The sequence below is a fragment of the Nannobrachium achirus genome, assembly GCF_963921795.1.
Source record: "Nannobrachium achirus genome assembly, chromosome: 19".
Lineage (NCBI taxonomy): Eukaryota > Metazoa > Chordata > Actinopteri > Myctophiformes > Myctophidae > Nannobrachium > Nannobrachium achirus.
In genome coordinates this window covers 39,519,630-39,545,748 of record NC_137826.1, presented here as the reverse complement: position 1 = coordinate 39,545,748, position 26,119 = coordinate 39,519,630, and the positions used below count along the sequence as shown (strand labels likewise).

The 26,119-nt window shown below is 44.6% G+C and overlaps 1 protein-coding gene across 1 annotated transcript; it reads left to right on the top strand.

Moving 5' to 3' along the window:
• Positions 1-15,376: 15,376 nt before the first annotated feature.
• On the top strand, positions 15,377-17,661 carry LOC308304818 (ribosome-releasing factor 2, mitochondrial-like; the record flags this gene model as incomplete). Its single annotated transcript, XM_080749447.1, is given in 2 exon segments — positions 15,377-17,582; positions 17,585-17,661. Coding segments are annotated over 2 exon segments (2,283 nt in total).
• Between the last annotated feature and the right edge of the window lie 8,458 nt (positions 17,662-26,119).

Genomic DNA, 26,119 nt, shown 5'->3' with positions numbered 1-26,119 from the left:
GAAAAAAACTTGTCTGTGTGCAAAGCCCTTTACTGTGAGTGTGTACAGATGTAACCAAATCGATTAACTCTGAGGATTTCAGACTATTCTAACAGACATCATTATGAGTAGCTAAAATGCATAATAGTTGTGCAAATGTGTGCCCCCAATTATATTTTGTTAATACCAGTAAGACTCCCTAATCGGGAGATAAGTGACCGTCAGGCTGCATACACAAACTTTAAAAGGCAATCGTAACCAATCAGGAGGGAATATGGGAAATGGGACAGATCCATGTTGATGACATGACTTTAGAGATACTGTGTACCGCTGTGTTTTGCAAAAATCGGCCTGATGGTCGGCAAAAATCGGCCTGATGGTTGGCGCTAGATGAGGGCCATGTGAGAAATGAGGGGTGGAGGTTGTGATTTGCCATCCAAGGAGTGTGTGTGCAAAGTTTGGCATTGATAGGACCAACGGTGGCAGATATGACTAGGGCAAAAGTGTGATGTGACGCCGGTTGAGCTTTTCATACGCCAGCTTATTCATTTTAAATATAGAGTAGCCAAGTCCTGATGTCACTCGTTCATCCCCTGGTTCCCAGAAGTCATTTCTCTATGGAGAATAACACTGGGTTATTTTAAAATCTTCTCATAAAAGAATCGCGTCCAAAAATAAACAATCTGTCTGTCTCTGCGAGATTGTCGGGAAGGTGGCTCTGTATCGTTTACGATAGTCAGTCACTCATATTTGATACAGTCAGTTTCTGGCCATCTAATTCGGCGGCGGTAACATTAGCGTTTTCTCGCCGTCAGTAGAGTTTTCATATCCATATGAGTCAAACCGCCGAGATCATATTGTTTATTGTTGGAACACAGTTCTTAAATGACACGATATGAAAAAAAGTCTATGGGAATTCAGAAATGGGAGGAAAAAAAAAACGGGAAAAAAACGGGACCCAGGTAGGATGTGTAAATGACATCCGACTTCGGAGCTCTATATAAGTATAAAACATACAGTATGAAATATATGTTTTTCTGGGGTTTTCTGGGGGGACCACCGCGCGGAGGGGGGAGCAATTATGGCCTGGAATCGTACCTGCGACAACCAGGGGCTCTGGTTTCCCAGGCAGGCTCACTAACCACTCAGCTACGGCTGCCCTCGCCCTCCACATGACATTTGACAAAGCACACACACACACACGCACGCCCGCACGCACGCGTGCACACACGCACGCACTATACCTCTAGTAGTCTAATACAGTATGTGAGTCAAAGTATTTGGTTACATTCCAACCCTGGATACATGTGATGTGATACAGTGTTGCCATACAGTGTGACAAAGTCAATCACGTTCAACTTGACGCCCCAATTTTGGGGATTAAATGTCATAGACAAGAGTTAAAAAAAAGAAGAACTGCCCCAAATGAATAATGAAAGTTTTTGACATATGAGGTTTTCCTTTCATAGACAATATTATGGAATGTGGCAAGAAAGAGAGAGAGAGAGAGGGGGGGGGGGGGGGGGGGGGGTGCATACTTTGGCCTAGTTTGACTTAAGTTTGAAGATGGGGGGGTGGGGGGTGTGGGGGGGGGGGCATCTTAACTCATTTTAAAGAGAGGGAGAGGGGGTGCATGTGAAAAGTAGGTCATACTGGAGTCAATCTTAGGTCAGCAGCCTATACATTATAGCAACATGCATGCGCACGCACGCACGCCGCACACACACACACGCAACGCACGCGCGCACACACACACACACGCACACGCACACACACGCACATGCACACACACACATGCACGTGCGCACAGAGCTCAAAAGCTCACAGTAGAAAGGCATTACTGGGAGTTCACCAGACAATCTGAGGGGTGTGTGTGTGTGTGTGTGTGTGTGTGTGTGTGTGTGTGTGTGTGTGTGTGTGTGTGTGTGTGTGTGTGTGTGTGTGTGTGTGTGTGTGTGTGTGTGTGTGTGTGCGCGCGCGTGCGTGCGTGCGTGCGTGCATGCGTGCGTGCATGCGTGCGTGTGTTTATGAGAAGGTTTTATAAGGAAAAGTTTATACCAGGTGAATGCAAAACAATGAAATACTGCTGACAATTGTTTCCAAAGTTTATCCTAAGCTAACCTTTCCTGTATGGATGTATTACTTGGCGATGTCAACGTACGTTTTCTCATGCCAATAAAGCTCCCTTGAATTGAATAGAGAGAGAGAGAGAGATAGAGAGAGAGAGGGAGAGACAGACAGACAGACAGACAGACAGACAGACAGACAGACAGACAGACAGACAGACGCACACGCACACGCACACACAGTCATCTTTGAAAGACCACAGTGTGTGTTTAGTACCTATGTGCACGTTGACCGCAAAGCACAAAGTAGCTCTATTGACCACTGGTTGAAAACCACTGTCCTATATTGATGAAGATAATTATCTTGAAAACTTTAATTTCCCTCACTGGATCAATAAAGGCAGATCTGTCTGAGTGTGTGTCTGTCTAGGACTACTGTAGGTGTAGGCAGGCTGAAAGGAAATAACTACAAGTCAACTGCTATACAAGGCACTGCAGTCTGAAAGAGCGGCATGTACTGTCTCTCTTCCTGTCCGCACCCCTCACCTCCCCCTCCTACATTTTATTACGTTGAGGTCTAGACCGGTGCTTCTCAAACATTTTTCATGTCAAGGACCCCCAAAATTGATTTGTATTTTGGCCACAGACCCCCATCTGAAAAATGTTCATGCCAGAGTCCCACAGAAGAGAAGGTTGGTTTAAAATGATTCAAAGACTTTCAGAAAAATAGCAGATGTACAAGCTTGCAGCGTGGCAGGAAGTGACGTGCTGTGAGCTTGTAGATCTACTTTTTTAATAGCCAACATACTGTAAATGGATAAAGTGGTTAAAATGATTGGGATGCTATGTTAACTGCTTTTGCTGGGGACCCCCTGGAACGCCCTCAAGGACCCTTCCCTTGCTACTCAGCTGTTGTCAACCTTTGAAAAAACACCTAGCCTCTGTCTTACTATGACTCTGATGAACATGAACTGACATTTCAGTTTCAGTTATTCTGTACTTAGCACTGTGTTAATCAAAAGCCATTTAGATATAGATAGTCCACGTTTGCGGCTGTGACTCGTGTCACGGTGAGAGTCAGGTGAGAGTAGGACCCAAATGCAGGATGGGAGGCAGAGGCAGGGAAATTCAGCATCAAGTCTTTATTGGTGACTGAAATAGAAGGAGCAGGCAAAAAGCTAAGTGCCGGTACAGGCAAGGTCAAAAGCCTAAAGGCAGTCAGCACTCAGGGAACAAGAGGAAAACAAGGAGGGCATTAGGAAACTATACTGGGAAACACTAGGTGATTGAGACCGTAGGTCGCAGTTTAGTATGAGAAGAGTCACATCTTGCGCCTGACCGTGTAACGCTTGGTTTGATGCTCTGACATCACGCTCTGACATCACTGTGATGTCAGGGGAACCACACTAACAGAATCCCTCATATGCCCATATATGGAGATCCCTGATGTCACCAATATTAAGCAAATATCTGTGAATGCCAATATATATAGACCTACATGTCAGTCTGACATAGCCTATACATGTCAGTCTAACCAGTGTGGCTGGTTCTACAGACACGGATCTCCATATATGGACATAAAAGATTGTATGCATGATGCCAGACGTCATAGACGTCATAGGACTCTCATATAACAAGTAACTGAATAAGCATGTCTGGGGTCTCACAGCACACGGTTGGTTCTACAGACTCCAACTTTTGCACACGGATATCTCAGATTTTTGCCTATGTTCTTAGCTGCTTCCCCTGCCGTTACTGTACTTGCACAATGTACAGTTGTATGAAACATTTCTTTTACACTACTACAAAATAGATGCACAAGTGTAAAGTAAAACCCTTACCATAACTACGAAACAAGATGGATACATCACTTCAATATCAAAGGAACACAACTGTAAAGTAAAACACTAACTATAACTAAGAAACAAAGAACACAAGAAAACACAACAGGGCAGATCAACGTCTATAACAACAGGCTGATGCACAGTGGAACTCCCTTTGAACATCTCAGCAAAGACCACAAAAAAAGATATGGAACTGACCGAGGATGAGCAAAGCCAAAGGTTTTTCGCTGACTTAATTATGTCGGGCATGGCAGATAGTAACCAGATAGCCCAAGCTATAAATAGGCCAGATGTGTGTAAATGCATTGGCACAGAGCACGCGGTCTGTAGTAGGGCATCAGTAAGGTAATATCCATCACTCTGTCTCACTTACAGCTCAGCCCAGGCAGAGCACACAGCAGCTGGGTAAGTGGACTCGAGGGTGGGGTGAAGACAGCATGTTATGATGAACATCTTTCACGTGTGTGTGTGTGTGTGTGTGTGTGTGTGTGTGTGTGTGTGTGTGTCCCACACACATATCTGACATAATACACAGACCGATGTGTCAGAAAGGCCATAAACATAATGACTGATTCCTCCCACCTTTCCCACCATCTCTTTAAACTCCTGCCATCTGGTGGGAGGTTCAAGAGCATCGGGGTGACAAGCAACAGGTGGCTGTCCAACTGTTTCTTCCCCCAAACCATCAGAGAACCTGAACGCTTGCCATATACAGGCCAGGGTTCCCACACATTTTTACCAATTCATTTCCAAAACCTTTACAGAATATTTAACCCAATTTCCAGGACAATATAACAATAATTCAGCTCAATAACAGGTCGCTTACTCCTATGCGCAATGCCCAAAGACAGGTTGTGTAGTGTTTTCAGGCTGTGACCCCCGAAATAATCATGTTTTAACTGGGGACCCTGGCACCCTGACGAGCACTAAGAGTCAAGTAATTTTGTATAACACGGTTCTATTGTGAAAATAGCAGATCTACATGCTCACAACGCCTCGCGTTGTGAGCATGTAGATCGGCTATTTTCACAATTTCTGTCTCTAATATTTGACAATTTGGCCCATGTTTAATTTGTCATTTCAGAGGTATTAACAAAATCAATAACCAAAGACAATGCATAGCTATTTTTTCCAGGACCTTCCAGGACCCTTGATCAATTCCAAAACTTTTCCAGTACTGGAAAAATATTTTTCTAATTTCAAAATATTTCCAGGAATTTCATGACCGTGGGAACCCTGCATATACTGCCCCCTCAAAACCAACACCTAGTGAATCTATATCACTCACTTCACTTTGAATGCGTCAGGTGATGTCCCTGGCAGAGATGAGGACTAAGACGTTGTCCTTTCTGGATGATGTCAGCCACCCACTGCACACATCACTTTACTCTCGGAAGAGCAAAAAATTCGATCTAAATGTTTTTAATGCCTATGTATCTCTTTAATCCAAATGTTACAAGCACCATGAGTTGTGGAGATGTGTTGCTCCCATGTCTGCCTAGTGTATTGTTGGAAGTAAAAATAAAAGATGATTCTGATAACAATAAATCCAAGAGGTCCCCAGTTAAATTAGTTAATATACAATCAAAATCAGTTTTACAACTGTAAACCTACAGTATGTTTACTGTACTACATCGGCTATTTGAAAATTATTTGAAAATAGCCGATCAACAAATTCACCAAATGTATGTGTCCAAAAAGGTTTGACCATGACTGTACTGAGTTGACTACTACTTGTGAGGTTGTTTTCCCATCCCTCTGCTGAAAGAGGAGGTGTTTGTGAACTTACTCTGAACTCACATTCAAAAATGATGCCCCAGGCTGACCTGGCATCACCAGGATTGCCACAGTACCCGTGGAAAGCATGGTATTCATTCACAATATAGTTTTTTTCCCCCCATTCTGAATTCCCATAGACTTTTTTCATATCGCGTCATATAAGAACTGTGTTCCAAACATTTAATGATCTAAGCGGTTTGACTCATATGGATATGAAGAATCAACTGATGGTGAGAAAACGCTAAAGTTACTGTCGCCAAATTAGTTAAATTTTCGCTAGAAACAGGCTTTATCAAATATGAGTGACTGACTGTCATAAACCATACAGAGCCACCTCCCCGACAATATCGCGCAGACCGTTTGTTTATCTTTGGACCACAATGCTTATATGAGCCGATTTTACGATAACCCAATGTTTTTCTCCATAGAGAAATTACTTCTGTGAACCGGGGGATGAGCGAGTCACGTCATGATTTCACTGCTCTATACCAGAGATCTTGACACGCACGCACGCATGCGCATGCGCACGCGCACACACACACACGCACGCACGCACACACACACACACACACACACACACACACACACACACACACACACACACACACACACACACACACACACACACACACACACACACACACACACACACACACACACACACACACACACACACACACACACACACAGTACATGCATGTACTTTTTCCATATCCACTGTAGAGTCTGATCCAGTCAAATTCCAGCAAAGTAAACCAACACCTGCAGCATAGAGCTCTGCTCTAACAATAGGTTGTCAGAGTGTGCCAGTTATAAAATATTTGAATTTGTAGATACAGTAGGTGGTTTCTGCCAGAAAACAACAATATATAATAATGTTAATGATGACAGACGCTGGCAACAGGTCAAGCTGTGCTGCTGTCATCAGAAACGCGATACTTAGATCATGTATGTCAAACATTTCCTCCTTTCCGTGTGCCATTGCCATTATATACAGTACTCACTGTATGTAGTTTCAGTGTACAGTCGTCACTTCACATTGACGCTACAGAGGATATTGCTTCTGTCAGGCAGAGACCTCCCATCTCCAGATTTAAACTTTTAGTGTTTTTTTCATAAATGAACACCCTACTTGATCACACAACAGCGTCACACAAAAGCATCAAAAGTAGCAGATCCACAAGCTCTAAACGCGGAACGAAGCGACATGGTTTTGAGCTTACATATACTTTTGAATTTGACTTTTGAATTTGACCCCTGAAAAGTAACAGTTTTGCACATAATGAGGTCTCCACCCCAGACAGAGACGACAGGACAGTGGGCTACTGCAACAGGGTGCGTCATGCACTGTGCAAACAAAGCTTTCGCCACTACAACCACTGCATTAATCACCAGCAAGCACGGCGAGCTGTGGGAAAATCCTGAACATGAAGGACGTGACGCTGTCAAGAAGGTTTTGTGTTCCGTTCACCGACGCAGCCTGCAGAGCATGCAGGCTCTTCTGAGGCAGACCACACACACTTACTGTGCTGGCTCCATGTAAATTATACAATATATCCCATTTTGTAAACACATTGCAAAGATAAATAACAAAAGTTTTCAATGCAAATCAGAGGAACCTTTTCAAACACTTGATCTATACTATGATGACAATAGGGAGGAATGCCTTATACCAGTGGTTCTCAACCTTTTCAGGCCGCGACCCACAAAATAATCATATTTGAACTGGGGGGGGCGTTGTGAGCGTTGTGAGCATGTAGATCGGCTATTTTCACAATTTCTGCCTGTAATATTTGACAATTTGGCCAATGTTTAATTTGTCATGTTAGAGGCATTAAAAAGTCCTTAAATTGTGACTTTGGAAATGTACAAATAGCCTCTATACAATTAAACGTTATGTTGGTTTGTTTACAGTTGAGTGAGTAACCCCCTGGAGGTCCCGACCCACAGGTTGAGAAGCACTGCCTTATACAATAAATGGGACCCAGTTAAAATAGCTATCTGTACTGGCACCCTGTTGCCTGGTGGGGGCATTATTGTGGTGATTATAAGCAGTGATCATGCAATTAAAACAAAAAACAACACAACATAGACACAAGAAGACTAATTTTCAATTTCATACAGCTTCTTTCTTTAGGCATTTCAAGAAAGCACAGCTACAGTATAGAGCAGGGTTCCCCAATAGGCAGCCCGCGGGCCATTTGCGGCCCGCGGGGGGCTACTGTCTGGCCCACACCAACCCTAGTAATAATGGTAATATAAGAGCAGCAACAACACTAGTATATCGTCATTGTCAGGTGGAAATCTCGTATCTCCAAATGTGTACGTTCTTTCGCAAATCATACAAGGCCGTCGCACAAAAGTAGTGAAAACAGCAGATCTACAAGCACACAACGCCTCGCACTGTGAGGCGTTGTGTGCTTGTAGATCGGCTGTTTTCACTAGTTTAAATCATTTTTAAAATGATAAATTCAAAACGAACGGTTTTGGACATACAAGATTTTCACCCGACAACGACGACGAAAACTGTCGCTGGAGTAGTGGGAACGCCACCATCGCCCCCTGCAATGTTGTGGCCCTCGGCTTGGCACCCTAGACATAATTCGTCGCTTGGGGAAAACTAATTGGGGAACCCTGGTATAGAGCATACAGGCACTCGGCTGCTGCAGCAGTGGTAAAAGGTTCCTCTCCACTTCCACATAGAGACCAGAGCTTTGAATCCTCCATGATTCTACTTGGCCGAGTATCGCCTCTGTCGGGTGTAAACCTCATATGTCCAAGACTGTTACTTTTCAGGATTCAAATAAAAAATGCAAAAGTAGCAGATCTGTTATTGGCTATGCTAATTTAGGGGGGGGGGGGAAACAACTGTACATTTGGCTTTCATGTCAATAAATGAGTGCATGTGTATTTGAAATAATCCCGCCGATATCCAATTATTTCCTCAGTATACTGTAGATATAGCCATTTGACAAGAAGACAACTCTGTGTTCTTATTATACATTGTCCAATGCATTGCACGCAAGAACAGAACTAAAGAACTGCATGATGGCATTGTTGTTGAATTCTCTACTGCCCTTTAAAAGTGTGTGTCCAATGCCAGTACCAAACACAAAAACCCTGTATGACACCAGTATGCTGAGAATTTCAGTGTTGAGGATCATGTACAGCATTGGTTTTCAACCCTTTTTGTCATTTATTCGAAATTTGAGCCATGGACCACCATTTGACGAGATTTTAGCCTCTCAGACCCCAAAACGTAGAATATTTTGTTATCGTTGTAAACAATTTTGTTCACAATTCCATGCTGTATTGATGTTGCTACGAGATAACAGGCAAACGTTGATCAAAATAAGAATTATTTAATTAACTAATGAAGATGCGTAACAATAATTTAACTCTTTACGGGTCCATTTAGTTTTATTTTACGCTCTCAAGAGTTAAAGATAAGGGTTCATTTGGTAACCGACTCTCCATCATTTAGCTGGTGACCACCTGGAACCCCCCTCAAGGACCACTGGTGGTCCCCGGACCACTGGTTGAGAACCACTGATGTACAGTACTCATGCATGAGAAGTGATGATGATTGGAAAACACTACACAAGCTGACAGAGCACCTCCAGACAAGAAAGTGATGAGCAAAGACAACAGCGTAAAGTCCTGCGTGTTCATTTAAACTCTGAGACCCCTGCTGAGACCCTTTGAAGTGTGACTCCAGGGTTAAATGAACACTCGGGATTTTAGAGTGATGTGGTCGCATAGACTCCTGGGTCCATTGGTTATCGATCAAAACATAATACACTCCCCTCATGTTACAGCGCGCGCGCACGCACACACACACACACACACACACACACACACACACACACACACACACACACACACACACACACACACACACACACACACACACACACACACACACACACACACACACAATTTCTTTTACATGAGAAATTATTTCAACAGTCGCCATCTGTAGTTTGTAAATGAATGTTCGTTTATCCACTTGTAGTAAGGGAATTTTATAAGATATTTGACCAATCTGCGAAGTAAATCGTTACCAAGAAGTTTCTTCACCAATGTGTTTCTAGAGGTGTGTAATAATATGTACTAAAAGGTTGAAATCCAACTCCCGGGGGAAACCTCATAAAAAACTGATTTGTGTTTGTATTGCATTAATTTACAATACAGGAAAAAAATACAAAAAATAAATCTGCTTTAAGTAGCATGTGAGGGGTCAAACTAGGGGTTTTCCATGATGCTGAATCCATTGCAAGCATTTGTTTTGCACGAAAAACATTCCGTGGACTAAAAACGGACCCACAAAACGATGGTTTAGTGATGAATCATCACTTTTCACCGTTTTGTGGGGGCCATCTCACATGTTACTTAAAGCTATACTGTGTAAGATTCTCAACTAGTGGTCAGTAGCCATATAGCAAACCGCGGTCGCGTTCGCGTCTTTCGCCCGTTTTTCGTACCTTCACACCCCCGCGTCTGCCTCCACAACGCCGAGAGCTATCTTTAGAGGGGTCCCTGGTTCCTGTGCGTTCAGGCATTCCGGAGAAACGGACTATTTCACCCTGCCTGGTAGGCGAGAATTACCTTTTGAGTAAAGAGACACACGGGCGACTACAAATATGGCGACCCCACTTCAAGATGCGCTGCATTGGCCGGTAGTGTACCATGTGTGCATGATCGGCGATGTGATTGGGCAACGTATACACAACGTATACAGATGATGCAGATTACGTAATCATGGCGCGAAATTCTCCCCCCCTCACGGCTCATAGAAAACATATAAAGAGAAGGCTTCAGAAGCTGAAAATAACGGAGTGGGTGTTCTAAAACTTTAGCGATTTAACAGTTAGGACAATTTTAAGATTTGTTTTATAAAAAAAGTTACATAGTAAAACTTTAAAGCAAATTTATTTTTTGTATTTTTTTCCTGTATAGTAAAGTTAATGGGACACATTTTATGAGGTTTCCCCCGGGAGTTGAATTTCAACCTTTTAGTACATATTATTACACACCTTTAGAAACACATTGGTGAAGAAATTTCTTGGTAACTATTTACTTCGCAGATTTTCTTATGTTCCCCTTACTATTGTAACTCGGAGAGCATTCAATTCTTGTGCGCTCCTCAAATTCAATTTACTGTGAGGAGGACTTGGCAGGGACCGAGGCTCAGATCATTCATAATGTGGAGGAGGATTTGTGTGGGTCTCCAACATCTATGAATGTGATCTCCATCCATATATAGATCACTGGTTCTCAATCTTTTTCCCTTTTCAGGCCACGACCCTCCCAAATAATCATATTTTAACTGGGGACCACTTCACCATGACGACCACTAAGAGTTGAGGCATTACATTTTGTATAACACGGTTCTATTGTGAAAATAGCCGATCTACATGCTCACAACGCCTCGCAATGCGAGTCGTTGTGAGCATGTAGATCTGCTATTTTCACAGTTTCCGCCTTTAATATTTGACAAATGGTTATTTTGTAATTTTATAGGTCTTAAAAAGTCCTGAAATTGTCACTTTAGAAATGTGCATAATATACCCTCTATACACTTAAACTGTATGTTGGTTTGTTTACTGCCGAGAGAGAGAGAAAACAATGTTCCACATTAAGTGAATCATCTAGGGACCTCCCAAAATAATTTGGGCCCACAGGTTGAGAACCACTGACACAGATGACAGTGGATGTGTTGAAGTGTGGAGGTTAAGTGGAGCGGGGGTTGAGGTGGGGGTGATGGGGATGAGGGCTGAAGGAATGAGGACATCTCACACAACATCATCATCATCACCTTCATCACTAGTCATCATCACCCATCCATCCACCCAGCAGCAGGCTACCTAATGTTAATACACCAGAGTGTGCAGTGTGTGTGTTGGGGATGGATGGATGGATGGATGGATGGATGGATGGATGGATGGATGGATGGATGTCCATGAATTAAATACAGAGGGCTTCCAACGTAAAAAAAAAAAAAAGGACCGTAAAAGGTCTTATTTGGGATGTTCCTTTCAGGCAGGGTGTTTAACTGTACTTTTCAATTGTAGTGACTATCCTTGTACTGTTCTTCATTTTTGTCTAATAAAATAATCAATCAATCAGTGGATGGGTGGATGGATGGATGGATGGATGGATGGATAGATAGATAGATAGATATTTAAACGTTTTTTTTCCAGCAAGTAATGCCCTTCTTCATCATACAAGAGTGTCGCAAAAATGCTATGTTGATAAATTGAATACATTGGAACAAGTCCCCAGGACTTTGTGTTATCCTTTTAGCCTTAATATCCTACTGTACCACATGCTGTTTACATTTCTGACTGATTAAGTATTTGATCAATCAATCAATCAATCAATCAATCAATCAAGCAAACAAACAAGCAATCAATCAAACAATCACACAGCAGATCATAAATTGCAAAGAAGTATTCAAGCAAAACACACACACACACACACACACACACACACACACGCACACGCACACGCACACGCACACGCACACGCACATGCACACGCACAGCTGCAGGCTGTTGAGTTGTAATGTTGGGTTCATTATGGATGTGAATGTGGGAATGTTTGGCGTTTAATTTGCTTAAGAGCTAGACATCTCTATAATTACATTAAGTCCAGTGTGGGGCAGACAGATGACAGATGAGATAACCCCACCAAACACACACACACACACACACACACACACACACACACACACACGCACACACACACTTCTCCCTCCCTCTCTCTCAGCTATATGACGGGACCCCCCCCCCCCCCCCCCCCCCCCCCCCCGCACCCTTATAACCAAGCATGTCACAGTAGGCTACATTCAAAGTCAACTGTTTGAGTGCATCAGGAAAGCAGAGCAAACCGGATGAACCTCTGCTGTCAAACTTGGCGCATTGGCGTTTTTGGATATGACAGAAGAACTGAGCATGAAAAACAAAAACCACACACACACAATGACAATAAACAAGCAAATACAAAGGGAAACATTTGCCATTTTTAAACCGCCGTGCGTGCGACGTGTGTTTAAAATAATATGGCTTAGCAGCCTGCTGTCCCGAGTGCTGCTCCTGTCGCTATAAACTAAAGGCACCAAATTTGACAATGACCTTCCCAAAATATATCAGTAGCTATAGCGGCGCGCTGCGCGCAATGACGCTGAGTTCTGCAGTAAACCTTCCTGCATTAATTTATTTATCCGTTTAACTCCATAGTGTTCAAATGTAACCGAGTGGAATGGACGCTATAATAACTGTCCATTTGGTTACATTACATTTGTACAAGCTCCTCTCTCGGTTAATCATTAATCGTTTTACGCTTTGATCAGTATCAAATGAACGGTGTGAATGATATTAACCAAGTGTAGTAAGCCCGCGGCCACAGCGGACCGCGGGGTGTTTATGGTGGTGTCCAGTCCACCACGCACACTGACCTGCCAGGCGTCTCTCGCGGACATTCCTCCACAGCAGATCCCACGCCCGGGACGTGGAGTCCCGCAGCTGCTCACTGATAGAGCGGCGCAGCTGGAGTCTGCTGCCTGAGGACTTTCGCTTATTGCTGGTCATTGCGACTACTAGGAGTCGCAGGGGCGCCGATCATGCATGGTATCCACACTGTCTGGGACAGGGCGATGAGCGCACCGCGAAAAACCGCTATTCCTTGAGTTTATTCCCGGGGAGTATTATAGGCTGGTAGACGCGCTCCTGTCCCGTCCTGTCCCGGCCCGTCCGTCCGGCTGCCTGCCTGCCGCAATAACTCGTCACCAAGGCTACTGTACTGCGTCACCCACCCGCCTCCTGCACCAACAGAAGCCGGGGTGAGATTCTTTAAAGATCTGTCCCGTCCCGCGGACACACAGCGATTATTCCACCAGGCTGAGACCCCGCTGTCCTCCTCCTACTTCTCCGCTGATAATCAGTTCCACACGGCTCCTCTCCGGGGCTACAGCCAGTAGAAGGTAAAGCAGGAGGATGTATAGCGGCATAACTTCAGCATATGGAGCTGAGCTGGAAGTCTGACAAGGCAAACCAGATGTGAGGCACGGCAGAATCCCCCTCCCTCTCCCTTTCTCTCAGCCTGCCTAGAACTCTCCCTCTCTCTCCGTGTGTGTACAACTCTCTCTCTCTCTCTCTCTCTCTCTCTCTCTCTCTCTCTCTCTGCTTGTGCGTGTGCGTGTGCGTGTGCGTGTGTGTGTGTGTGTGTGTGTGTGTGTGTGTGTGTGTGTGTGTAACAACTCTCTCTCTCTCAAACACGCACGCACGCGCACGCACGCACGCACGCACACACACACACACACACACACACACACACACACACACACACACACACACACACACACACACACACACACACACACACACACACACACACACACACACAAACACACACACACACACACACACACCTCTCCCTCTCTCCCACTCGCTCTCTCCCAAACCCACCCACCACCAAAACAAGTATCTCTTTCAACCCTTAATACACACACACACACACACACACACACACACACACACACACACACACACACACACACACACACACACACACACACACACACACACACACACACACACACACACTTCTTTCCAACTGAGAATGCAGCAGTGCTTTTTAAAGGAACAACTATGGTCATTCATACAAAGTAATTTCCCTCTCTTGTCACTCAGTTCCATCTGTGATGTGATAAAAAACATACTGTGTGTGTGTCGGAAGTGGACAGAATGTTTGTTTGAGAGAGAGTGAAAGACTGAGTTGGTCAGTGAGTGAATGAATGAATAAGATGTTATGAGTGAGTTTCAATGTTATTTAGATCAGTGGTTCTCAACCTTTTCAGGCTGCGACCCCCCAAATAATCATATTTTAACTGGGGACCACCCCCCCCCCACCCCACCCTGACGAGCACTGAGAGTTGGGGCTTACAGTATTCTGCATAACACGGTTCTATTGTGAAAGTATTTTTTTCACAATTTCAGCCTCTAATATTTGACAATTTGGCCATTTCATTTGTCATTTTAGAGGTATAGGCTATTTAAAAAGTCCTGAAATTGTCACTTTAGAAATGTGCAGATACCCTCTATACACTTACAAACCTTATGCTGGTTTGTTTACTGTTGAGTGAGAAAACATTAAGCTATAATCATCTGGGGACCCCCCCCAAAAAAATAATTTGGGGACGGTTGAGAACCACTGATTTAGATTAGATTGTTTGTTGTTTAGTCAGGTGATGGGTTTAGCTGGTGTCTCTATAAGCACATCTTTACTATCACAGCGGGTCTTTTATTTGAATAAAAGACGTGCTGTGATTGGACGATCTCTATATCTGTATGGGCATGCCCCCTGTTGGATCTGACTGGTCTCAATGACGACGCATTGAGACAACACACTTCATATTTGGGCGTAGGTGCATTGGGAACTCCTTATATGGTTATGGCTGAGTCATGGTGACTAGAATGTAACATCAGAGGTCTGCTTGTCCACTGGCCAGCCCACCAGCCGTCCAGTCCTCTCTTAAAGCCAGTTTTAATATAGGATATACTGTATATTTTGACCGACACATTGATGTGGTTATTATGTTTCAGATCACTTCACCAATGTGGATTTATCCCTTCTTATGTCACACTTTGAGGACTGAGCTCATTTTATTTGACGATGCGACTTAAAGCCTGTGGGAGTTTTGGAATCATGGTTTGGGGTAGGAGCTTGATATTTAGAAATGGGGTTCAAGTCTGCAGATGGAGACTGAATCATCACGTAAAAAGACATTACAGCCTTCTGCCAGATGATGTCAAGTCTGTGCGTACTCTGGTCACTCCGGATATATCCAAGATTCGGAACATTGGCATCATGGCACACATCGATGCAGGGAAGACCACCACCACAGAGAGGATGCTCTATTACTCTGGTTACACCCGGGCACTAGGAGATGTTGATGACGGGGACACAGTGACAGACTTCATGGTTCAGGAGAGAGAGCGGGGCATCACCATACAGTCGGCAGCAGTCACCTTCAATTGGAAAGGCCATCGGATCAACCTTATCGATACTCCAGGTCATGTTGACTTCACGCTAGAGGTGGAGCGGGCGCTTCGCGTTCTGGACGGTGCTGTTGCAGTGATTGATGCTTCTGCTGGTGTGGAGGCCCAGACTCTGACAGTGTGGAGGCAGGCAGAGAAGCATCATGTTCCCTGTATTTGTTTCCTTAACAAGATGGACAAGCCTGCTGCAAACTTATCTTTTTCAATTGAGAGCATTAAGGATAAGCTGAATGCCAGTCCTCTTCTCCTTCAGATTCCGATCGGTAGTGGGAAGAGCTTCACAGGATTGGTTGATTTAATAACCAATCAGAAGGTCTCTTGGAAGACGGAATCTCGGGAAGATGACGGACGCTCATTTGAGACGAAACCGCTGAGTCCGTCCGATAACCCAGAACTCCTACAAGAGGCTAAAGAAGCCAGAGCTGATTTGATTGAGCGGGTTGCTGATCTGGATGACGACTTTGCTGAATTGTTGCTGGGCGATTTTGCTGATAATGCTGATGCTATTCCCCCAATCAAACTACAGGAGGCTTTGCGGCGTGTGACTCTGGCTCGCAAAGCTCTTCCGGTGCTCTGTGGGAGCTCTCTGAAAAACAAAGGTGTTCAGCCTCTTCTGGACGCCATCACGGCCTACCTGCCTGACCCCAGTGAGAGGCACCATGACGTGGTGAGGTGGTACAAGGATGACCTGTGTGCTCTAGCGTTTAAGGTGGTCCATGACAAACAGCGTGGTCCTATGGTGTTCCTTCGCATCTACTCTGGCACCATGAAACCCCAGACGGCTGTCCACAACATCAACAGAAACGACAGCGAGAGGATGAGCAGACTGCTGGTGCCGTTTGCCGATCAGCACGTGGAGATCTCCTCCCTGACAGCTGGAAACATTGCTCTGGCCGTGGGCCTCAAGCAGACGGTGACGGGGGACACCGTTGTGTCATCCAAGGCCTCCGCCGCAGCCGCGGCCCGGCGGGCACAAAAAGAGGCCGGGGAAACGAAGCGCGGAGGAGGTCAAGCCAGTCCGGTGCTGTCGGGGGTGGAGGTCCCGGAGCCGGTGTTCTTCTGCACCATAGAGCCTCCCACCATGGCCAAACAGGCAGATCTGGACCATGCACTCACCTGCCTTCAGAGAGAAGACCCCAGCCTTAAAGTCAGGATTGACCCCGACTCTGGACAGACCATTCTGTGTGGAATGGGAGAGCTGCACATTGACATCATCCACGATCGCATCAGACGAGAGTACGGCATCGAGACTCACCGTGGTCCGTTGCAGGTGGCATACAGAGAGACTGTACTGCGACGTGCGTCTGCTACAGACACACTGGACCGCACGGTTGGGGACAGGAGACACATGGTAGCAGTAGAGCTGTCTCTCTGTCCCATGGAGGACGTCTGGTCTTCTACCGGCGCGTCCTGTGAGCCCACCTTCCACGAGGAGGTGGAGGGGCTACTGTCCCCGGAGCTGAAAGAGGCGGTGACCAGCGGTGTGCACAGTTCCTACCTCCAAGGCCCGTTACTGGGTTACCCAGTCCAGGCTGTGTCTACGTTAATCCAGAGAGTGAGCATTGAACCAGGTACATCTCCAGCCATGGTGTCTGCCTGTGTGTCTCGCTGCATGCTCAAGGCTCTTAGGCGAGCAGGGGGCCAGATCCTGGAGCCCATGATGTCTCTGGAGGTGACGGTGCGAGAGGAGCATCTGAGCACGGTGCTGGGGGACCTCGCTCAGCGCAGAGGGGCCGTCAAGGACATCCAGAGCCGCCACGACCACAAAGTGCTGCTGGCCACCGTTCCCCTGGCTGAGACGATGTGCTACTCCACCGTCCTGCGGACGCTGACGTCCGGAAACGCCACCTTCTCCCTCAGCTGGACACATATGAGGCCATGAACCCTCAGCACCAGAGTGCACTTATGAAGAAAGTGGCAGGCCTGGCCTGATTGATCCCCAGGAATGAGCAATCAAGTGAAAGAAAGAGGAAGCCGAAGCTTATTTTTTACCCATTAAAACTGGGAAAGCATCAGTGTCATTTTAGATTTGAGCAGATATACAAGCTTGCGGGCATGTCACTTTGTGCGGCGTTGTGAGCTTGTACATCTATTACTTACTAAATATTTGAGAAATCTTCAAAGTGAGAGAAGGTATTTGTAGAATCGGCCTCAGGTTTTAATGGGTTCATCAACAATGGACCAGGATCTGCTATTGCTCCGCTGGGAATAGTGGATTTAGTGTAGCAAGTGGTTTTCTCATATCAATAAAGCTCCAATAACGCTCCTTTGAATTGAATTGAATTGAATTGAATTGAATTGAATTGAGTGAGCAAGTGAGTGAGTGAGTGAATGATTGATACAGTATAATTAGTGAGTGAATGAATGGCAGATTTAGTGAGTGAGTGAATGATAGATTATTTTTTTTATATATATTTTTGGGCATTTTTCTGCCTTGATAGATGACCAGTATTCTGACAGGAAATGGGGAGAGAGATTGAGGGGTGACCGAAAGGTCGTCGAGATCGGGGCTCGAACCCGCGACATGGTGTCCGGTTGGATTTAACAGCAAAGGTGCCCAGACGGCTGGGCAGTGAGTCATTCACTCACTCACTAAATGATATATTTAGTGAGTGAGTGAGTGAAAAGTTTGAGGAATGAGCGAGTGAGCAAGTGAGTGAGTATATGTATGCGTAGTTGTGTGAATGTAAAATATGCTACCACTAAATAGGTTGAAAACCACCCATTCTCGGGTCCTCACTAATTGTCATTCTGAAAGGGGGCTGTGGACAGTTCAGAAACCTGCCTATCACAATTTATACCGATGATGTAGGCAGTGCCTACATCATCGGTAATAGGCAGGTTTGGTCATTTCAAGATCTCAAACTTTTTTGGCATGCTTTCCAGGCTGTAGTTTCTATTATTAGCTTGGAATTCCCATCGACGATGTTATAGCTATAGGCTGGTTTCTGCAGAGTGAGTAGCAGACAGAAATCGCGTCATTTCATAATGAGCATTAGTCAGGCCCAATTTGAAGGAGATAAAGCTGGAAACGGGCAAAGTGTTCCTTCGCGTCAACCTGATGAACTCTCGCTCTCTCTCTCTCTCTTTCTGTGGGTGAATCACGGTCACCCATTTGACAGATGACCGGTTTGGGAATTTCCTCCCCTCCTGTGTTATTCCCCCATATTATCAGAATCTCAGGAATCCCAGAGAGAGAGAGAGAGAGAGCTCGAGGAGGGGTGAGGGGAGGTGGGGAGAGAGAGACAAGGACAAACAGACGGACAGATAACTTCAGCTGCTGTCTGCCTCTGTCACTCTGCCATCGGATGTCCTGTTTGTGGTGTTAACTTGAGTTCTTGGTCGGCATGTGTGTTTAACTGTGCATGTGTGTGAGCAAGTGTGTGTGTGTGTGTGTGTGTGTGTGTGTGTGTGTGTGTGTGTGTGTGCGCGCGTGCGCGTGTGCTTGTGTGTGTGTTTGAAGCATCATATTCAGGAAGGTGTAAGTTGATAACATTGGTTCCTCTGGTCAGTCTAAAGCGAGCCAGGTCTGCCAGCATTCTGACCACTCAGCACAGCTCTGTGTCTCCATGGATATCTGATACTGCATTTATTTGGTGTCACTGTCTGTAGTACAGTGCTCCTCAAACCTTTACATGTCCATACTGTACCCCCAAATTATGGGGGCCTCCATCTGAAAATATTTTGAGGCAGGGATCCCACGCAAGACTTGTACTGTTAAATGTTCAATTTCTTTTCAAGATTTGCTTTTTAAATAGCCGATGTACATGCTTAAAGTGATTCAACTGATTTTGATGCAATATTAACAAATTTTGTTGGGGCCCCCCTGGAATCCCCTTACCTCGGACCCCCAGACACTTTGAGAAACCACTGGTGTAACATATTAAAGAGCAGCCAACAAAGATATTAGGCCAACACATCCCCTATCTTCCGTCAGTCTACCCATGTATCTGTGCAAACAATACTGTCCACAGCCCGCCTCTGAGACCCAGAGTGAATAGACACAAATGGTACCTACCATATTATAATGAGGATTAGTATGAGGACACATTATATGAAGATAGGTTGAAAATGGATGAAGTGGTCCTCTGAGTCAGTGGTTCATTTTTTTTGGAAGAATATGTTTACAACAACAACACTGTACAAGAAAAAAAAGAACAAACTGGAACAACAACAACAACAACAAAACCCCCCCCCCCAAAAAAAACTAAAACATGACAAGCTCAGACAATACCATGTAGAATGGAAAAGTTAATACATGATGAGCGAAGCAATCAGTCCCCAGCCCCCCCACGACCCCCTCAGAGTGGAGAGGGCAGGTATCCGACCCAGATCGGAATTCGGAACTAAATTCACTGAGCACAGTTCAGCATCAGTCGAGAAACTTCAAAACAAGAAAGGCAGTGACAGATAGAAGTCAGGGCCGACAGGGGAACCCTTTAAGCACAGCGGCAGACAACGTGGGCCCAATGAACCTTAAGTAAGGGTCCCAGATTTTATAAAAGGCATCTATCTTGGAGTGTAACATACATGTGATGTATTCACAAGGAATACAATCCATTATAATATTGTGCCATGATTTTTTGGAAGGAGCCAGTGGTTCATATTTGAAGTAAGACCGGTTTCACAGATAAATATTGAGAAAATAGCAGATCTACAAGCTTGCTGTGAGCTTCTAGCTCGGCTATTTTCACAATGATTGCCTCTTTTTTTATATTATTTGACAATTTGGCCAATGTTTGACCAGTTTTTATAGTATAGTTTGTTGATTACACTTGATGCAGTAATGGTCTTTTTCTATTTTTTCTTGTTTCCTATTTTTTTCTCTCGAGATATTAAAAAGGTCTTAAATTGCCACTTCAATGTCATCTGGGGACCCTTCCAAAACCATGTGGGGACCCCCCTGGGGGTCCCGACCACAGGTTGAGAACCACTGCTCAAAGTACAGTAGCCTACTTGAGTAAATGTACTTGGTTACTGTCCACCACCGGGCGCCCCACTGACGTATGGTTCTTATTGAATTCTTAACCCTGGCTGCCCTGCGCTGCTGGCCCGGTATATCCAGTGTCACCATAGCTGCAGACACAGTCACAGTGATTTATGCACGCAGAGACGTAATGCTGAATACTACTATACTGGCTGGGAAATGGACTGGCTGCTAGCCAAAACTGTGACCAGAGAGGGCGAGAAAGACGAATGGGAAGTTGAGGAGACAGAAGGAGAGAGAAGACTATTGACATATAAGTACAATTACACTGGGATTACACTGTAAAATCCTGAATGTTTATTTTAACTTGTACAACACACAGGCATACAACAGGCTTTGGTTCTAGTTCTAATTTGAATACTGAAGATTTGACTGTGTAGCCATTAGCCAAGGCTGGGGAAAGAAAGGTACACTTTAAAAAGGACACTTTTTAAAGTACTTAATAGCTCTATAGTAATAATTGCTATACAGTGTTTGTTCAGTAACAGGGGTCCCACTGTCTCTCTAGCTCTTCAACAAACAGAGAATACCATGTTCAGGTTGCGGTACCAATTTAATCCAATCAGGAGAGATAACTCACATTATATTGCACTGTGTTGTTTTGCATTACACTAATTGTGAGTGGGCCTTGATACCCTGTGTCCAAAAGGGCTATAAAACAAAACGCCCAGGATTCTGATTCTGCTACTGAAAAGACTTGGTGAGCCTCAAATACCAGGCCAGCTAACACCAGAGGACGCTTAATAAGCAGCAAGAGACGTTTCAAAGCAGCCAAGGCAACCACAGGAGAACAGACCTGGAAGAGTCTTGAAGGATATAAAAGCACAGGAGACCAAACAGTAACTGCTGCAACAGTGAGTGGAAGAGAGACGGAATCATGCTGCATGAGGAGCGGGCTGAAAACGAAGGAAGATGGGTGGTGCGATTAATCTGTGCTCGCATTTGTGTGTGTGTGTGTGTGTGTGTGTGTGTGTGTGTGTGTGTGTGTGTGTGTGTGTGTGTGTGTGTGTCTTGTCAGATCAAGTGAGGAACTACAGGGCGAAGAAAAGCAGGAGAGCATTCAACAGGAAGAGCTAACGCCATTATACAGCTGCCACAGAACCTATAGTCTCTGCCGACAAATGTGTTACCTCTGTATTTCCGGAGCTCTCTAGCTCATTAAGGTGGATGTCCGGCAATTTTCTCACATCCGTATATAGTGTAAACAAATAGGGAGGATACAGGGTTAAAGATTTTGATCCAGCACCCAGTCTATAGTAGGTCTGGGATGTGCATGCTCTTTTTGAGCGGTGGTCACACCGTCTCCATAGCGTGGCCGTGTGTGTAGGTATGTGGGTGGGTATGTGGGTATGTGGGTATGTGGGTGGGTCTGTGGGTCTGTATGTAGCCTCATGTGGTGTAGTACCTTTTATGACCACACATGTTAAGGGAGGGGCGCTGTTTTCAGGCCAGGCCAGGCACACACACACACACGCACACACACACACACACACAGGGGGGAAGGGGGGGAGGGGGGAGGGGGGGGGGGGGGGGTTGGTGGGTAAACCACCGCTCAGTTCACACGGGTGTGATTTTTTAGCTGTTTAACAGCTTGACATACAGAAATACAGAATATATGTTATATATTTTAAAAATGTTCCAAATACCTTCCAGTCTGACAAGCATTTCTGACAGAAGATGAGACCTTCCGGCGGATGTTTTTGTTCTTCTCCCAGTTCTCCAGATCTTCAGACTGATAATCTAAGTAAATTACAGGCCGCCTCTGGAGTGTTCAAAGATTGTGGAAGAGACAGGCTTGGCAGAGAGACTTTTCTCAGAAGCAAACTGGCTCCCAGTAGAGTAGAGCACTGCTGAATATTCTGCTGTATTTAGGTTGTTACAGTACATGACCTGTCTGCTGTTCTGTGTGGTGGGGGAGGCTGTTCATCTGACATCTGCAAGGCACAAAGGGTTTGTAACCAACCAATAAAGAATCAATCAACCAACCAACCAACCAACCAACCAACCAATCAGTCAATCAATAAATCACAGTAGCAGGAGAGACCATGTGGATCAGTGGTTCTCAAAGTGGCCCCCACTGGTCCTTGAGGGGGTTCCAGGGGGTCCCCAGCAAAATATGTTAATACAGCATAATTGTAACCCCTTTATCCATGTTATACCTTGGCTTTTCAAAAATAGCATATGCACATCTGCTATTTGATTTTTGTTTTTAAAGTCTTCTCTTCCTGGGGGTCCCTGGCACAAAACATTTTCAGATGAGGGTCCCAATATATCCCAAATGTATCAATTTGGGAGTCCTTGGCACGAAACATTTTGAGTGTGGGACAAGGTATCCAATGTGCTATGAAGAGATACCTATAACTATTAGCTAACACAGTGGTTCTCAACCTTTTCAGGCCGCGACCCCCAAAATAATCATATTTGAACTGGGGACCCCCCCACCCTGATGAACACTAAGAATTGAGGCATTACATTTTTTTTAACACGGTTCTATTGTGGAAAGATGTAGATCGGCTATTTTCACAATGTCTGCCTCTAATATTTGACAATTTGGCCATTGTTTAATTTGTCATTTTAGAGGTATTAAAAGGTCCTTAAATTGTCACTTTAGAAATGTGCACATACCCTCTATACACTTAAACTTTATGTTGGTTTGTTTACTGTTGAGTGAGAAAACAATGTTGCACATTAAGATAATCATCTGGGGACCCCACCAAAATAATGTGGGGACCCGGTTGAGAACCACTGAGCTAACATACTGTATGAGGCATCAACGGGATCATGTTGATATCATAACAATAACAACACCTCGAGGTCTTTCTCCACTGTGGGTGTTTGCATTAGGTGATTCAGCTCATACCTAAGGTTCTGTGGAGCACCCATAATCACTGTCAAGAATGCGCTCAAGGCCGTTGTTACTTTGTGGTCTTCTTACAGTGGTTTGTTACAGACACGTTTACTGACTGAAATTTTGTTTTCAAAGTACAATACATACTATAGAGGTCATGGGTCTTCAACAGGGGGCCTGGGACCCCTAGGGGGTCCTCGGAGTTACTACAGGGGGGCAAATCTTTGTGTGATTGGAACCTTTTTGTCTTTCTTTCTTTTTTTTACCTTAACCCTAGCTAGCATCCGTATTCTGGGGGGGAACATTTGCTGAAAATAGCTGATCTACAAGTCTGTAAATCAGCTATTTTCTGTAAGGGAGCGTGTCGCTATTTCTACAAGTCATCTTTTCGACAACCAAACTTAACCCTAACCTCCGTGGGGTGAGTAGCGATACCTGCGGACGCTCCGTTGTCGAAATGTTCGAAAAACAAGATTTACCCTTCTGCAAAGAGGTTTGGTGTAGAGGGGGGAGAGGGGGGAAAAGAGCAGGCCAAGTATAGAGTCAACTGTCACATTTAATAAGTATTAAGAGTTTAACTTAAATTAGTTAGTAAAATGTCTGAAAATACCCATTAATGAATCCAAAATAAAAACATACTCTCCCCCATGCCTTCGGCTGGTGGAGACAATAAAAGAGAATGTGTAAACAAACAAAAACATGATTACTGGTATATACAACATAACACTGACGAATGACAATAGTGCTGTCATAGTCTACTGTATAGTGCAACACAGTTTTATACAATATGGAGTGCTTCCTCTCTCTCTCAGCTAACGGGTCCTTGGCCTGAAAAATGTTTAAGACCACTAATACCTTGACAAGGTAGCAGCACACAAAGAGGATAGGTAATAGAGAGAACCAGAATGTTCATGAACTCTCTCTCTCTCTCATGGGCACCATGAGAGCTGCTGTAGTGACCAGTAAATCACAGCTGGCCACGCTTCATGCTAATTAACGCCATGGTTGATCGGTTAGCCACTTTAACCCCGGACGTCCCTATTTTGGGCATGTAATTATAGGCGAGAAATGTCAAAACAAATTTAAAAGAATAATATGAAATAAATTATATTTCCCCCCAAGTTGGGGCATGCATGCATGCATTCCCAACGTGCATCGTTCCCGAGAGTTGGCTGGCGGTGGGAACCAGTAAATTGCCCAGGGGCCTCATGGTGGCCCGGGGCTCCCCAGGGGGCACCAGCATTTAAAAAGCTTTTTTTGTGTGTGTGTTCAAGAATAGCATACTGTACATGTGACAGGAGTTGTGTCGTGTGACACGTAAACACTGCAAAAGTGGACATTTTACAAGCAAGAAAGCGCTGTGTGAGATGTACTGTAAGCAGTGGTGTAAAGTAACTAAGTACATTCTCTTAAGTACTGCACTAGGTATTTGTACTTGAGTACGTCCAATTTCCAATACCTTTACTTCTACTCCACTACAGGCAGATATTGTACTTTTACTCCACTGCAATTATTTGAAATCTTTAGGTACTAGTTACTAGTTACTAAAATGTACATTAACCACTTCAGCACGATATACATTTCATCCATTTGAAAATAGCCGATCTACAAGCTCATAATGCTTTGCGATGCCAACACTTTTGTACTTTTACAATCTTTCATGTTACTTGTAAGGGTGCCCTCACACCAAAATACCTATGAGAGTGGAATCCGCGTTCCGCCAATGCATTTCAATGAGAATGGAGCGGTTTCATGCCACTAGAGGATTTCTGCAAAAAACCGCTCCATTCTCATTGAAATGCATTGACAGAATGCGGATTCCACTCTCATAGGTATTTTGGTGTGTGGGCACCCTAACAGGGTATTTCTACATTGAAGTATTGATACTTTTACTTAGGTAAAACATTTGAGGGCATTTTCCACCACTGACCGTAAGTAACGTAATCCCTGGAGGAGGGATGAGGTATGGGACAGGTCGACGACGCAGCAGGCAGGCGCCTCTACTGACCAGCACTATGGGACATGATTTGTCTCATACAGACACCAACACCCTGGAATACCTCCTTACAGCAGGCACACACACATGTACATGGACATGCACACATACATTACATACATGAACACACACAGAGACGTTGTAAATACTGTCAGCACATACAGTATCAGGAACGAACTCTCAGAAAAGGTCTGCCAACCAACTCTCTCTTTACAACACGTTCTGTTTCTCAATTCCTTTTTACAGATTGTTTACTGTAATTACTTCTTTTTATTATTATATGATTCTTTTCTCTCTCCCCAATTTAGTCATTAGGTAGGTAGGTAGGTAGGTACTTTATTGATCCCCGAGGGGAAATTCAAGCGTTACAGCAGCTCATAAAAACGTCAATGAAAACACATGATGATAATAAATATCTAAAATAAATGCATCTAAGCAAGTTAAAATGTTAACTGACAAACCAAACCAAAACATTACTAATAGAGATCTGAAGTAACTTGTATCCCACATCCCCCATCCTAACTGGCTTGGTCAAGCCAACCAGATGAGGAGTTGTACA